Source organism: Carcharhinus amblyrhynchos, chromosome 23 (genome assembly GCF_965287045.1).
Source record: "Carcharhinus amblyrhynchos chromosome 23, sCarAmb.v2.hapA, whole genome shotgun sequence".
Classification (NCBI taxonomy): domain Eukaryota; kingdom Metazoa; phylum Chordata; class Chondrichthyes; order Carcharhiniformes; family Carcharhinidae; genus Carcharhinus; species Carcharhinus amblyrhynchos.
Window position 1 is genome coordinate 10519596 of NC_137346.1, and position 14381 is coordinate 10533976.

General features: G+C 44.1%; 1 protein-coding gene across 16 annotated transcripts in view; it reads right to left on the reverse strand.

Moving 5' to 3' along the window:
• Positions 1-14381, reverse strand: part of LOC145357267 (neurofibromin) — a 324662-nt gene that overhangs the window by 26995 nt on the left and 283286 nt on the right. For all 16 annotated transcript variants that reach the window (XR_013889280.1, XM_080210466.1, XM_080210464.1 and 13 more), the window contains 2 exons: positions 3066-3197; positions 417-552 (listed from right to left, as the gene is read on the reverse strand). Coding sequence is in view for 15 of the 16 variants with exons in the window: in XM_080210466.1 (XP_080066592.1) it covers positions 417-552; positions 3066-3197 (268 nt within the window). In the remaining variant the exon portion in view is untranslated. The remainder of the gene's footprint in view (positions 1-416; positions 553-3065; positions 3198-14381) is intronic.

Below are 14381 nucleotides of genomic sequence, written 5' to 3' on the forward strand. Positions count from 1 at the left end.
ACTTTTGTGCCATATATCCACTGCCACAGAATTACTCAAGTACTGAATAATCATAGCCCATTCAGCCCAACTGGTCTGTGTGTGTGTTTATACATTGCAAGAACCTTCCTCCACTCCGCCCCTCATCACCCAACAGCAGAAATGTTGTTTCCTTTCTTTGTCGTGTGTTTATTTAGCTATCAATTACAATCAGTCAACATTCTGGCAGCAATGAGAATAGACACATTATTCAATTCACAATTTAAACAGAAACAAGTCGATTGGAGCTAATCTAGTGAAAGACACTCGTCATTTTTGGAGTTAACATTTACGGAAGAGGAATCATGCCACCCAGTTATTGTCAGAAAGCCAGGTACAGGTAAACACAGCCAAAGGGGTTTGAAAAAAGGCAAACAGTAAAGCAAATATGCACAGACCTGGAGCCTGGATCAGCATGGTGCGTGGAATATGTATCCATTGGCACATTTTCCATGGAAATATCAGACATTAACAGAGACTTCCTGTGTTTCAGACTGCATCGACTCCTCACCTCCTCTGAAACAGTCAGCAAGGCTGCGAGAAAAACAGATCTTAAGTGTCTTGCTCAGGCAAGTTCCTTTTCAGAGTAAATCAAGATGGGGTCCTTGTGCATGAGTCGCAAAAACCCAGCTTGCAGGTGCAGCAGGTGGTCAGGAAGGCGAATGGGATGCTGGCCTTCATAGCGAGGGGGATTGAATATAAAAGTAGGGAGGTCTTGCTGCGGCTGTATAGGACATTGGTGAGGCCGCAGCTGGAGTACTGTGTGCAGTTTTGGGCGCCGTACTTACGCAAGGATATTTTGGCCTTGGAGGGAGTGCAGAGGAGGTTTACTAGGCTGATGCCGGAGTTGAGGGGGTTAAGCTATGAGGAGAGGCTGAATAAACTAGGCTTGTACTTGTTAGAGTTTAGAAGAATGAGGGGAGATCTCATTGAGACGTATAAGATGATGAATGGGATGGATAGGATAGAGGTGGAGAGACTCTTCCCGCTCAGAAAGGATAGTAGGACTAGGGGGCACAGCCTCAAGATAAAGGGGGGGCGGTTTAGAACGGAGTTGAGGAGGAACTTCTTCACTCAAAGGGTGGTGAATCTCTGGAATTCTCTGCCCGTTGAAGTGGTGGAGGCTACCTTACTAAATATTTTTAAGACGCGGGTTGATGGGTTTTTGATAAGAGAGGGAATTAAGGGTTATGGGGAGAGGGCGGGAATGTGGAACTGAGTCACGACAGATCAGCCATGATCTTATTGAATGGTGGGGCAGGCTCGAGGGGCTACATGGCCTACTCCTGCTCCTATTTCTTATGTTCTTACTTGTCCCTGGGATTCACCATTTCAGAATTAATATCAGAATTAATATTGAAGGACTGCCTGACTTTGATGTTGGAATACTAGACTCCCCTTTATCAGAGGGAGGTTATACAACTGTCTCTACTTGATGCCTGATGGGGCACTGGGGATGGGTCCAGATATCAACTATTCTTGAGTATCTCCAAGCAGTAACTCTCCACGTATCGCTCCTAAGTGAGTGGCTGCTACAGTAAATCAAATGAGTCACACTAACAATTTCTAGTTTAGGATCTAGGGGGGCATACTAGTTGACTTTTCCTTTCCCAAGTGAACCTAGTGCAATAATAGCTCACTGTTGCCCAGTCAACTCAGTACAGACAGTGATTGAAAGCAGGGATCATCTGGGCTATCTTTACCGACTGAGCCACTGGGGGTGTTAGAAACACTGTCATAGAGTCATAAAAGTTTACAGCATGAAAACAGGCCCTATGGTCCAACTTGTCCATGCCGCTCTTTGTTTTTAAACCCCTGAGCTTGTCCCAATTGCCTGCATTTGGTCCATATCCCTCGATACCCCTCTTACCCATGTAACTATCTAAATGCTTTTTAAAAGACAAAATTGTACCCACCTCTACTACCTCCTCAGGCAGCTTATTCCAGACACTCACCACCCTGTGTATGAAAAAACTGTCCCTCTGGACTCTTTTGTATCTCTCCCCTCTCATCTTAAACCTATGCCCTTTAGTTTTAGACTCCCCTATCTTCAGGAAAAGATATTGACTATCTAGCCCATCTATGCCCCTCATTATTTAATAAACCTCTTTAGATCATCCCTCAACCTTCTATGCACCAGAGAAAAAAGTCCCAGCCTAACTAGCCTCTCCTTATAATTCAAACCATCAATTCTCAGTAGCATCCGAGTAAATCTCCTCTGCACTTTTTCTAGTTTAATAATATCCTTTTTATAATAGGGTGGCCAGAACTGTACACAGTATTCCAAATATGGCCTTACCAATGTCTTACACAACTTCAACAAGACATCCCAATTCCTGTGTTCAATGTTCTGGCCAATGAAACCAAGCATGCTGAATGCCTTCTTCACCACTCTGTTAACCCGTGACTCCGTTTTCAAGGAGCAATGAACCTATAACCCTAGATCTCTGTGTTTAATCTGGCTTTCTAGCTTGGTTATCCTTAATAGCTAACTCCTGGTTGCTTTCTTATCTCAAGCAACATGCCTCAGAGTATCCCCGCTGCCACCAGGCTTTTGAACGGACATGTCATTCTACCTTGCATTAAGTTGATCTTTCTCTACACCCTAGCTGTGACTGTAACACTACATTCTGCACTCTCCTGTCTCCTTCTCTATGAATAGTATGCTTTGTATAGCGCACAAGAAACAATACTTTTCACTGTATGTTAATACACATGACAATAATAAATCAAATCAAAAATCAAATCAAATCATTCAATCTCTCTCTCTCTTCCCCCCCCCACCACCCCACAATGCCATCGACTTTACAAGGAAATCCAGAGGGCTAAATTAACACATCAATTATATAAGGGGACAAATCTCAGCTGATTAAATTACTTTGATTTGATATGTCACATGTATTAGTATACAATGAAAAGTATTGTTTCTTGTGCGCTAGACAAAGCATACCATTCATAGAATAGGAAAGAGTGCAGAATGTAGTGTTACAGTCATAAGTCATAATACATAAATATTTATTAATGTAAAAGCAAAGAAAAGATCTCACCAGCTAGATAAGCTACACTTTGAGTGTTAACTTCAAACTTGTCACAATTTCTGTGCTTGCCAACCAAGGCTAGTAAGGTGTGCAAAATTCTCACTGTTCTGGCCACAGTGGTGGGAGATGGATGCCTGTACCCTAAGAAGTGGAGAAAAAAAGACATCATTTTCAGATTTTTACTGAATAGCTTCAGTGGCTAACCTAAAGAAAATACTGAAAAACCAACTAATGATTTATGGATTGCCATCCAAAATGGTTACATACAGATCCGTAAGCTCGATTAAGCATCAAAGAACAAAGAACAAAAACAGCCCGGGAAACAGGCCCTTCGGCCCAACGAGCCCACACCGCCATTTTAACATTACCAGTCCCCCCCTCCACCCATGACCCTTATCTATGCTTATGGCATCTGGAAGGTACCATACATATAAAAATGATCTATTTATTTCTGTTATTAAAGATATATAAAGACAAACTTAATACAAAAGTGACAATGGTCAGAGCTAGAAAGAGGACATTAATCACAGCAAACAATTCAATGTCAAAGATCTAATTGGGATGAAGCCACTAAAGTTTTGTTCACTGAAGCGGACTGAAAATATAACATGAACAAAGAACAAAGAAAATTACAGCACAGGAACAGGACCTTCGGCCCTCCAAGCTTGCACTGACTGTGCTGCCTGACTTAACTAAAATCCCCGACCCTTTAGGGGACCATATCCCTCTATTCCCATTCTGTTCATGTACTTGTCAAGACTCCCCTTAAAAGTCACGACCGTATCTGCTTCCACTTCCTCCCTTGGCAACGAGTTCCAGGCACCCACTACTCTCTGTGTAAAGAAATCTGCCTCGTCCATCTCTTTTAAACCTTGCCCCTCGCACCTTAAACCTATGCCCACTAGTAATTGATTCTTCCATCCTGGGAAAAAGTTTCTGACTATCCACTCTGTCCTTGCCTCTCATAATCTTGTCGACTTCCATCAGGTCGCCCCTCAACCTCGGTCGCTCCAGTGAGAACAAACCAAGTTTCTCTAACCTCTACTGATAGCTAATGTCTTTCATACCAGGCAACAACCTGGTAAATCTTTTCTGTACCCTCTCCAAAGCTTCCACATCCTTCTGGTAGTGTGGCGACCAGAATTGAACACTACATTCCAAGTGTGGCCTAACTAAGGATCTCTAAAGCTGCAACACGATTTGCCAATTTTTAGGCTCAATACCCCAGCCGATGAAGGCAAGCATGCCGTATGTCTTCTTGACTACCTTCTCCACCTGCATTGCCACTTTCAGTAACCTGTCTACCTGTACACCTAGATCTCTCTGCCTATCAATACTCTTAAGGGTTCTGTCATTTACCATTTATTTCCTATCTGTATTAGACCTTCCAAAATGCATTACCTCACATTTGTCTGGATTAAGCTCCATCTGCCATCTCTCCACCCAAGTCTCCAACTGATCTATATCCTGCTGTATCCTCTGACAGTCCTCATTGCTATCCGCAAATCCACCAACTTTTGTGCTGTCTGCAAACTTACTAATCAATCCAGTTACATTTTCCTCCAAATCATTTATATATATTACAAACAGCAAAGGTCACAACACTGATCCCTCAGGAATACCACTTGTCACAGCCCTCCATTCAGAAACACACCCTTCCACTGCTAACCTCTGTCTTCTTTGACTGAGCCAGTTTTGTATCCACCTTGCCAGCTCACCTCTGAACTCATGCGACTTCACCTTCTGCATCAGCCTGTCACGAGGGATCTTGTCAAAGGCCTTACTGAAGTCCATGTAGACAACATCCACTGCCCTACCCTCATCAATCATCTTTGTCACTTTCTTGAAAAACTCGATCAAGTTTGTGAGACACGACTTCCCCTTCACAAAACCATGTTGCCTTTCACTAATACGTTCACTTATTTCCAAGTGGGAATAAATCCTGTTTCGAGGAATCCTCTCCAATAATTTCCCTACCAGTGACGTAAGACTCATCAGCCTGTAATTATTCTTGCTACTTTTCTTAAATAAAGGAACAACATTGGCTATTTTCCAATCCTCTGGGACCTTCCCTGTAGCCACTGAGGATACAAAGATTTCTCTCAAAGTTCCAACAATTTCCTCCCTTGCCTCTCTCAGTATTCTGGGGTATATCCCATCAGGCCCTGGGGACTTGTCTACCTTAATGTTTCTCAAGATCCCCAATACCACCACCTTTTTGATCTCAACATGACTCAAACTATCTACACATTCTTTCGCACGCTCGAAACAGTTGTGGTTTTTGAAGTTAGTTCAATTAAACTTGTGACATTCTATTTTGCAACACTACCACCTCTACCTTTCTCTGGAAGTGATCATTCATTCTGTGGTTTGACACTATGTTGCAAACAGCCCCTCACAGCTTCAGTCAAGTATCCTGTGTGGGCTACAAACTGCGAAGTAGCCAACTATCCAGTTATCAGGTTCAGGGGCACAACAACTGAGTGCAATTCTGCCCCACATGCAAACATTATTTTCAGCAGAGGTTCCTGAATTTTCGTCAGGACCGAGAATCCTGTCTAACACTCTGCTTTTCTGATAGCATCAAGGCTATTCGCGGCATTGCTACTGCTGCCCTGATTGACAGTAGCTTATTGAGTACAGAAGAGTTTGAGAAACGCTCACGGCATCGGGCTGAGTAATTGGCTCATTATAGACTTCCACAGAGGCCACTCTTCAGTGCCTATTCATAAACATCCTGCAATTGCAGGCACCGAACTAGCAAAATAAAAAAACTTGTATTTTCTTTAGAATACTACCTTCAGAAATGATCACAATTGCAGGCTGCTGGCGTAAAGAAGTCTGCAACCATTGTGAAGAACTGGCGGAAAATATTGTACAAGGGAGTCGAGTCCTGAAGTGGCCAAAGCCTAACCATGCAGGAAGGTTGGATTTCCAAAGCAACCATTCCACTCAGTCTGTCCAAAGATGTGACAGGGTTTCCCTTTGACCTTAGTAAACCAATTCAGGCAGTTGAAAACATTACCTGGCAGGGATGAAACCATGATCAAGCATTTGGGTCGCCCAGGACAAGGTTAGCCCATTGCAATGGGGGTGCGCTGATACCTGAGACTTTACCTGATGCAATTTTCAAAGCTATCTCGGCCTTTTGGCAAAGATGAAGCTTCAGATCAAGCCTGGGAAGGGGGTGCAATGCCTCATCCTGTCAGCTTGGATCTTGTTTGATTGAGCCCAAGATGGGATGCAATGTCCTGTCTTGTTAGCTTGGATCTTGTTTGCCCCTTATGTGGAGACTATGATTGGACTTCATTTGAATTAGGTTTTTTGACTAGAAGTACCAAATAAAGGCACCCACAATCCCATCCCACACACAGCAAAGGATCCTATTGCATCGTTGGTTACACCCCAGTAAAGACCAACTTGAGTAGGGTGACCATAGGAAGGGAAGATCTCGCACATCATGTGTATTTTGGTTTGGATTCTCCAGTCTGGAGAAGGTGGTGCCATCTCTGCGATTACTGCAATCTTTGAATTTAAGTTGAACTACGTTCTGCATAACCAGCCTCTCAGTGCCAGGGACCTGGGTTTGATTCCCGGCTTGGGTCACTGTCTATGTAGAGTCTGCATGTTCTCTTCGTGTCTGTGTGAGCGTCCTCTGCACGCTTTGGTTTCCTCCCACAGTCCAAAAGACGTACTGGTTAGGTGCACTGGCCGTGCTAAATTCTCCCTCAGTGTACCCGAATGGAGTGCAAAGTGTGATGACTAGGGGATTTTCAGAGTAACTTCATTGCAGTGTTAATGTAAGCCTACATGTGAGACTGAAATAATAAATAAATAACAAACAAACGTGGGCTCTTCAAATGCAACTCTCAGGATATTATCCACATTTTACATAATCTGGTGTGAAAATCTATCTTGACCAGGGCACAGAGTGTTGGACTACAGGAATTCATAAAGACCCCAACTGAAAAATCTGCTCTTGATGTTTGTTGGCAATTGAAAATAAACTGAGTAGATTTAAGCCACTGAAACATATCCATGATATATAAATATTTGTCAGAACAGTCAATCTACTCAAGCTAACTAGCAACAAATTAAATACCTGCAGCTAGAGCACTGCACAAAAGTGGATCACACTGATTGAAATCAGCTTCCCCCAATTCACAGTGCACGTGTTACAGATTACTCTGCTCGTCTGAGTTGCTATGGCAATATGTAATTTTTACATTCATGATATAGCTTGGGGCTGTGGATAGTGATGACAACGACTCCAGTTTTCTTTTCATCACATGGTTGACAAGGAATTGCTCCCACTCTTTCACCAACCACTGCTGTGTGCTGGAAGGGTTTACATATTGATGCTTAACCTGTTGGGTCATGTAATGAACATATACTCGTTGGCCATCAAGTCACAGGCTGGGGCTCGAGCTCGGGGCTACTGACTCAGTGGGCGACAATTCATGTCTCAAAGAATAGGTTGGCAAATGCTTTGAGCATTTACATGTTATTTCCCCACTTCAGTGTAATTCCTCAGCTAGGTATACATGGGGAAGTAGTAAATTGGATTAGATACTGGCTCAATGGAAGAAGCCAGAGAGTGGTTGTGGAGGATTGCTTCTCTGTGGCTAGTGGTGTGCCACAGAGGTCAGTGTTGGGTCCGTTGTTGTTTGTCATCGATATCAATGATCTGGATGATAATGTGAGAAATTGGATGAGCAAATTTGCTGATGATACAAAAATTGGAGATATAGTGGACAGTGAGGAAGGTTTTCAAAGCTTGCAGAGGGATTTGGACCAATTAGAAAAATGGGCTGAAAAATGGCAAACGGAACTTAACGCAGACAAATGTGAGGTATTGCACTTTGGAAGGACAAACAAAAGTAGAACGTACACGGTAAATGGTAGGACTCTGAAGAGCGCAGATGAACAGAGGGATGTGAGAATACAGGTACAGAATTCCCTAAAAGTGACAACACAGGTGGATAGGGTCGTAAAGAGTGCTTTTGGTACACTGGCCTTTATAAATCGGAGTATCGAGTATAAAAGTTGGAGTGTTATGTAAGGTTATATAAGGCAGTGGTGAGGCCAAATTTAGAGTATTGAGTACAGTTTTGGTCACCTAGTTACAGGGAGGATATAAATAAGGTTGAAAGGTACAGGGAAGGTTCACAAGGATGTTGCTGGGACTTGAGAAGCTGAGTTACAGAGAGAGATTGAATAGGTTAGGACTTTATTCCCAGGAGTGTAGAAGAATGAGGGGAGATTTGATAGAGTTGTATGAGATTTTTGATGGGTATAGATAGAGCGAATGCAAGCAGGCTTTTTCCACTGAGGCTAGGGGAGAAAAAAATCCAGAGGGTATGGGTTAAGGGTGAAAGGAGAAAAATTTAAAGGGAATATTAGGGGGGGGCTTTTTCACACAGAGATTGGTGGGAGTGTGGAATGAGCTGCCGGATAAAGTGGTAAATACGGGGTCACTTTTAACATTTAAGGAAAACTTGGACAGGTACATGGATGAGAGGGGTGTGGAGGGATATGGTCCAAGTGCAGGACAGTGGGACCAGGCAAAACATGTTTCGGCACTGAGAAGAAGGGCCAAAAGGCCCGTTTCTGAGCTGTAAATTTTCTACTGTTCCATATTCCAGTCTCTACTCCTCCTGAAAGAAACTTACTAACCTCCAATTCAGTTTAAGTACTATGGGGAAGGTTCACTCACTGAATCAGCATGTAACCAGGCACAAAGTTATCAACCAATTCTTCAACTGAATTGAAGTCAAACGTTGGCTGTAATATTAAATATTCAATAGAGATTGTGTGCAGCACGGGGGAGAAATTTCCTGTAACACTCAGAATAATTTATAAAGCCCCATCTATCCTAAAGAGCCATGAACCACCAATGTTGTAGCCAAGATACAATTTCCAACATTCAACTGGTGGTCACTTTTTAAACCAGAAAGTCTGTCGGAATTCTGAGGAAAAACTTTATGAGGCAGCACAATGGTTAAGAACATAAGAACATAAGAAATAGGAGCAGGAGTAGGCCATCTGGCCCTTCGAGCCTGCCCCGCCATTCAATAAGATCATGGCTGATCTGTCGTGGCTCAGTTCCACTTTCCGGCCCTCTCCCCATAACCCTTAATCCCCTCTCTTATCAAAAACCCATCAACCAGCTTCTTGAAAATATTTAGCGAGGCAGCCTCCACCACCTCAACGGGCAGAGAATTCCAGAGATTCACCACCCTTTGAGTGAAGAAGTTCCTCCTCAACTCCGTTCTAAAACGCCCCCCCTTTATCTTGAGGCTGTGCCCCCTAGTCCTACTGTCTTTTTTCAGTGGGAAGAGTCTCTCCACCTCTATCCTATCCATCCCATTCATCATCTTATACGTCTCAATGAGATCTCCCCTCATTCTTCTAAACTCCAACGAGTACAAGCCTAGTTTATTCAGCTTCTCCTCATAGTTCAACCCCCTCAACTCTGGTATCAGCCTAGTAAACCTCCTCTGCACTCCCTCCAAGGCCAAAATATCTTTGCGCAGGTGCGGCGCCCAAAACTGCACACAGTACTCCAGCTGCGGCCTCACCAATGCCCTATACAGCTGCAGCAAGACCTCCCTACTTTTATATTCAATCCCCTTCGCTATGAAGGCCAGCATCCCATTCGCCTTCCTGACCACCTGCTGCACCTGCAAGCTGGGTTTTTGCGACTCATGCACAAGGGCCCCGAGGTCCCTCTGCACCGTCGCCTGCTGCAGTTTTTCGCCCCGTAAGTAATAGTCCTTCCTACCATTCTTCCTACCAAAGTGGACCACCTCGCACTTGCCAACATTAAATTCCATTTGCCATTTCCTGGCCCATTCGCCCAGCCTATCTAGATCCTTCTGCAGACTCGCTACACCCTCCGCACAATTTGCCATTCCCCCAATCTTGGTGTCATCAGCAAATTTCGACACTCTACACTCGGTTCCCTCCTCCAGATCATCTATATAAATGGTAAAAAGCTGAGGCCCCAGCACCGACCCCTGGGGCACTCCACTAGTCACCATCCGCCAATCCGAATAGCACCCGTTGACCCCCACTCTCTGCCTCCTATTTGACAACCAATCCTCTTATCCACGCTAACACCCTACCCCCAACTCCAAGTCCCCTGACCTTCTGCAATAACCTCTTATGAGGTACTTTGTCAAACGCCTTCTGAAAATCCAGAAAGACCACATCCACCGGCTCTCCTCTATCCACCGCCCTAGACACATCCTCATAGAACTCCAGTAAATTTGTCAGACACGACTTCCCTTTAATGAAACCGTGCTGCGTCTGCTCTATCAAGCAATTGCCTTCAAGATGCCTCGCAATTTCCTCCTTAATGACGGATTCTAACATTTTACCTACCACAGACGTTAAACTAACGGGCCTATAATTCCCTGCCTTTTGCCTGGCACCCTTCTTAAACAACGGCGTAACATTAGCCGTTTTCCAATCTTCCGGCACTTCCCCGGAATCCAGCGACGTCTGGAAAATAACCACCAATGCATCCACTATAACCTCCACCATTTCTTTCAGAACCCTCGGATGCATTCCATCCGGTCCTGGGGACTTGTCCACAATCAGCCCCTCCAGTCTGTCGAGCACCGCCTCTCTAGTAACAGTAATGTCATTAAGACCCTCCAGTCCTACCACCTTTCCATCGCTAACACCCGGCAAATTATTCACGTCCTCCTCCGTGAAGACAGAAACAAAAAAGTTATTCAACACCTTAGCCATATCCCCATCCCCTACCACTAGGTCCCCTTTCTCATCCTCTAAAGGACCAACGTTCACCCTAGCCAGCCTCTTCCTTTTTATATATTTATAAAAACTCTTGCTATCCTTTTTTATATTAAGCGCTAGCCCAGCTTCATAGTTTCTCCTACCCTCCTTTATCAACTTCTTTGTCAATCTTTGTTGACATTTAAACCTCTCCCAATCCTCTTCTCGCCCACTACTCTTAGCTACTCTAAATTCCTCCGCTTTCAATTTAACACTTTCCTTCACCTCCTTCGTTATCCACGGCTTATTACCTCTCCTCCTACAGTCCTTTTTGACCATCGGAATAAATTTCTGCTGAGCACCAAGAAAGATCTCCTTAAAGATCCTCCACTGCTCCTCAGCAGACCCTCCCTCCAATGCACTCCCCCAGTCCACATTCGCCAATTCTTCTCTCATCCTACCGTACTCCCCTCTATTCAAACAAAGGACGTGTGTCCGGGAACCCACTTTCTCCTCCTCCATCTGCACCAGAAACTCCACCATACAATGATCACTCTCTCCAAGAGGATCCTTCACCGCAAGGTCCCTAATTCTACCCGCCTCATTACATAGCACCAGATCCAAGATAGCTCGCTCCCTCGTCGGCTCCAACACACACTGTTCAAGGAAATTATCCCGGCAGCATTCCAAGAACTCCTCCTCGAGCCCACCGTGTCCAACATGGGTCAACCAATCAATACGCAGATTGAAATCCCCCATAACTACGGCTGTTCCATTCCTGCACGCCGCACTTATTTGCACTGCTACCTCACAAAATCAGGGACCTGGGTTTGATTCTGGCCTTGGGTGACTGTGTGAAGTTTGCACATTCTCCCTGCATCTGCGTGGGTTTTCTCTGGTGTTCCAGTTTCCTCCCACACTCCAAAGATGTGCAGGTTAGGTGGATGGTAAATGCACGGAGTTATGGAGATAGGGCGAGGGGAGGGCATGGGTGGGATGCTCTTTCAGAGATTCGGTGCAGACTCAAATGGGCTGAATGTCCTCTTTCTGCATTTTAGGGATTCTTTGGTTATTGAGCCGCTGAGTGTCCTAATTTCCCCACATGGGAAAGGGGAGAGGTTTTCAAATAAAGTGAGATGTCTTTCACTTCCAATCAAACAGTGAGGTGAGTTTTTTGGAGTAGAACTTTTGCACTAGGTAAAACTTTGCTCACTTGTATCACAGTTATTCTTTCCTTTTCTGATTACGAATTGTGTGAGATCATTCCTGAAGTTGCTAAATGTCTGGTCGCCTAAATGAGGTCACTTCATGCTTCTTGTGGTGGCTGCTACATTATTTAAAGTAAAGTTTACTTATTAATCACAAGTAGGATTACACTCATACTACAATGAAGTTACTGTGAAAATCCCCTAGTTGCCACACTCTGGCACCTGTCCAGGTACACTGAGGGGGAATTTAGCATGGCCAATTCATCTAACCTGCACGTCTTTTGGACTGTGGGAGGAAACCAGAGCACCCGGAAGAAACCCATGTAGACACAGGAAGAACATGCAAGCTCCAAACAGACAGTGACCCAAGCCAGGAATCGAACCCAGGTGACTGGCAGTGTGAAGCAGCAGTGCTAACCACTGTTCCACCGTGCCTTGAGCCAAGGACTGAATAGCAATGGTCTTCTCCATCACTCATCCCTTGTTCAAAAACAGGACTGTTCAATGCATTGTTTTGTTCAGCTATATTTGAAATTTACTGAGACAGAATTTAGAAAAATGGCATATAATCAATGCATAACCTAAATGCTGGGCAAACTGGCCAGCAATTTTAGCAGATTGCACCATCAAATACAAATCTCCAGAACACTCAGGCTGATGTATGATACCCTGCTATTTTTTTTCCCCACACAAACATCTTACTCTTAGCCTCTGCTTTTTAGAAGAATTTGCTGCTTTTGAATATTAATTATCTATTGAATGCATCTCAAATTTAAATCTTGCAATTAATAGCTTAAGTACCCTGTTAACAACATTTTTTATTGCACATTAGTCACCTATATCTAGTAGACAAGAAAACAACAATTTAAACTGTACAATCTCATTACTTCAAATGAATTGAAAATTTTTAAAAATTTGAAAAATTTCAATTATTTTTCTTACTCTGCCTTTGTCTATTTTTCCTCTCTCAGACCAATCTTTCTTTTCCTCTCTATTTTTCCATAACCTATTTGACAGTAATTCAGCATTGCTAATTCATCTTCCTCCTCAGTCTTTCTTGCTCATTTCTCAATCCCTAAATCTGACAGACTATGGAGATATACTCTTGGTCATGTCAATTGCAAGAGTCTGAGGTGCTTTGTCATCTTCAGCGCATATTTCCAATATGTTTAGGTCCCCTCTGGCAGATTCTGCCAGTATGCTTTTATGATAGTGGGATGGCATGGTGGCAAAGTGGTTAGCACTGCTACCTCACAGCATCAGAGACACAGGTTCAATTCCAGCCTCAGGTGACTGTGCAGAATCTGCACTTTCTCCCCACATCTATGTGGTTTCCTCAGGGTGCTCTGGTTCTCTCCCACAGTCTGAAAGATGCGCTGGTTGGGTGCACTGGCCATACTAAATGCTCCCTCAGTGTACCCGAACAGGCGCCAAAGTGTGGCGATTAGGGGATTTTCACAGTAACTTCATTGCAGTGTTAATGTAAGCCTATTTGTAAAAGCAAAGTTTATTTATCAGTCACAAGTAAGACTTATGTTAACACTGCAATGAAGTTACTGCAAAATTTTTCTAGTCGCCTGTCCGGGTCAATGTATCTAACAGCATGTCTTTTGGACTGTGGGCGGAAACCGGAGCACCCTGAGGAAACCCACGCAGACATGAGGAGAACGTGCAAACTCCACACAGACAGTACCCAAACCAGGATCAAATCCGGGTCCCTGGCACTACGAGGCAGCAGTGCTAACCACTGTGCTGCCGTGCCGCCCTTGTGACAGTAATAAACAAACTGATAAGGTTTCAATTTTTTTGTTTCTCTTCTCAGAAGTAATGCTGGGGAAGGCTGCATTCCTTGTTGCCCAGAGGTTCCGCTGGTGGACCTCGGACTAGAATGACTGTTAATGGCTTGCATGGTCACTTCAGAAGGTAACCAGTGTCAGACGAAATAAAATGTGGACTAAAACAGCACATAGGCCAAACTGGGAAATTTGGCATTGTGCTCTTATTGGTGGACATTCAGTTAGAAACAAGTCTAAAAAATAAACTTCTGCGTTCATGACCATTTTACTGAAAATTCTGTTCACATTGAAGAGAAATTTTCATAGAATGATACAACCTGACAGCCAGAAGGAGGCCATTCAGCCCATCAAGTCTGCATCAATCCTCCGAAGAGCATCTTTCCCAGACCTACTCATAACCCCACACATTTACCCCACTAATCCCCCAATTTATCTCCATTGCCCCACGTAACTACCCTGCTAATCCCCCCCACCACTGATGTGAAGGGGCCCATTTAGCACGGCCAATCCACCTAACCCTCACATCTTTGGGCTGTGGGAGGAAACTGGAGCACCTGGAGGAAACCCACACAGACACA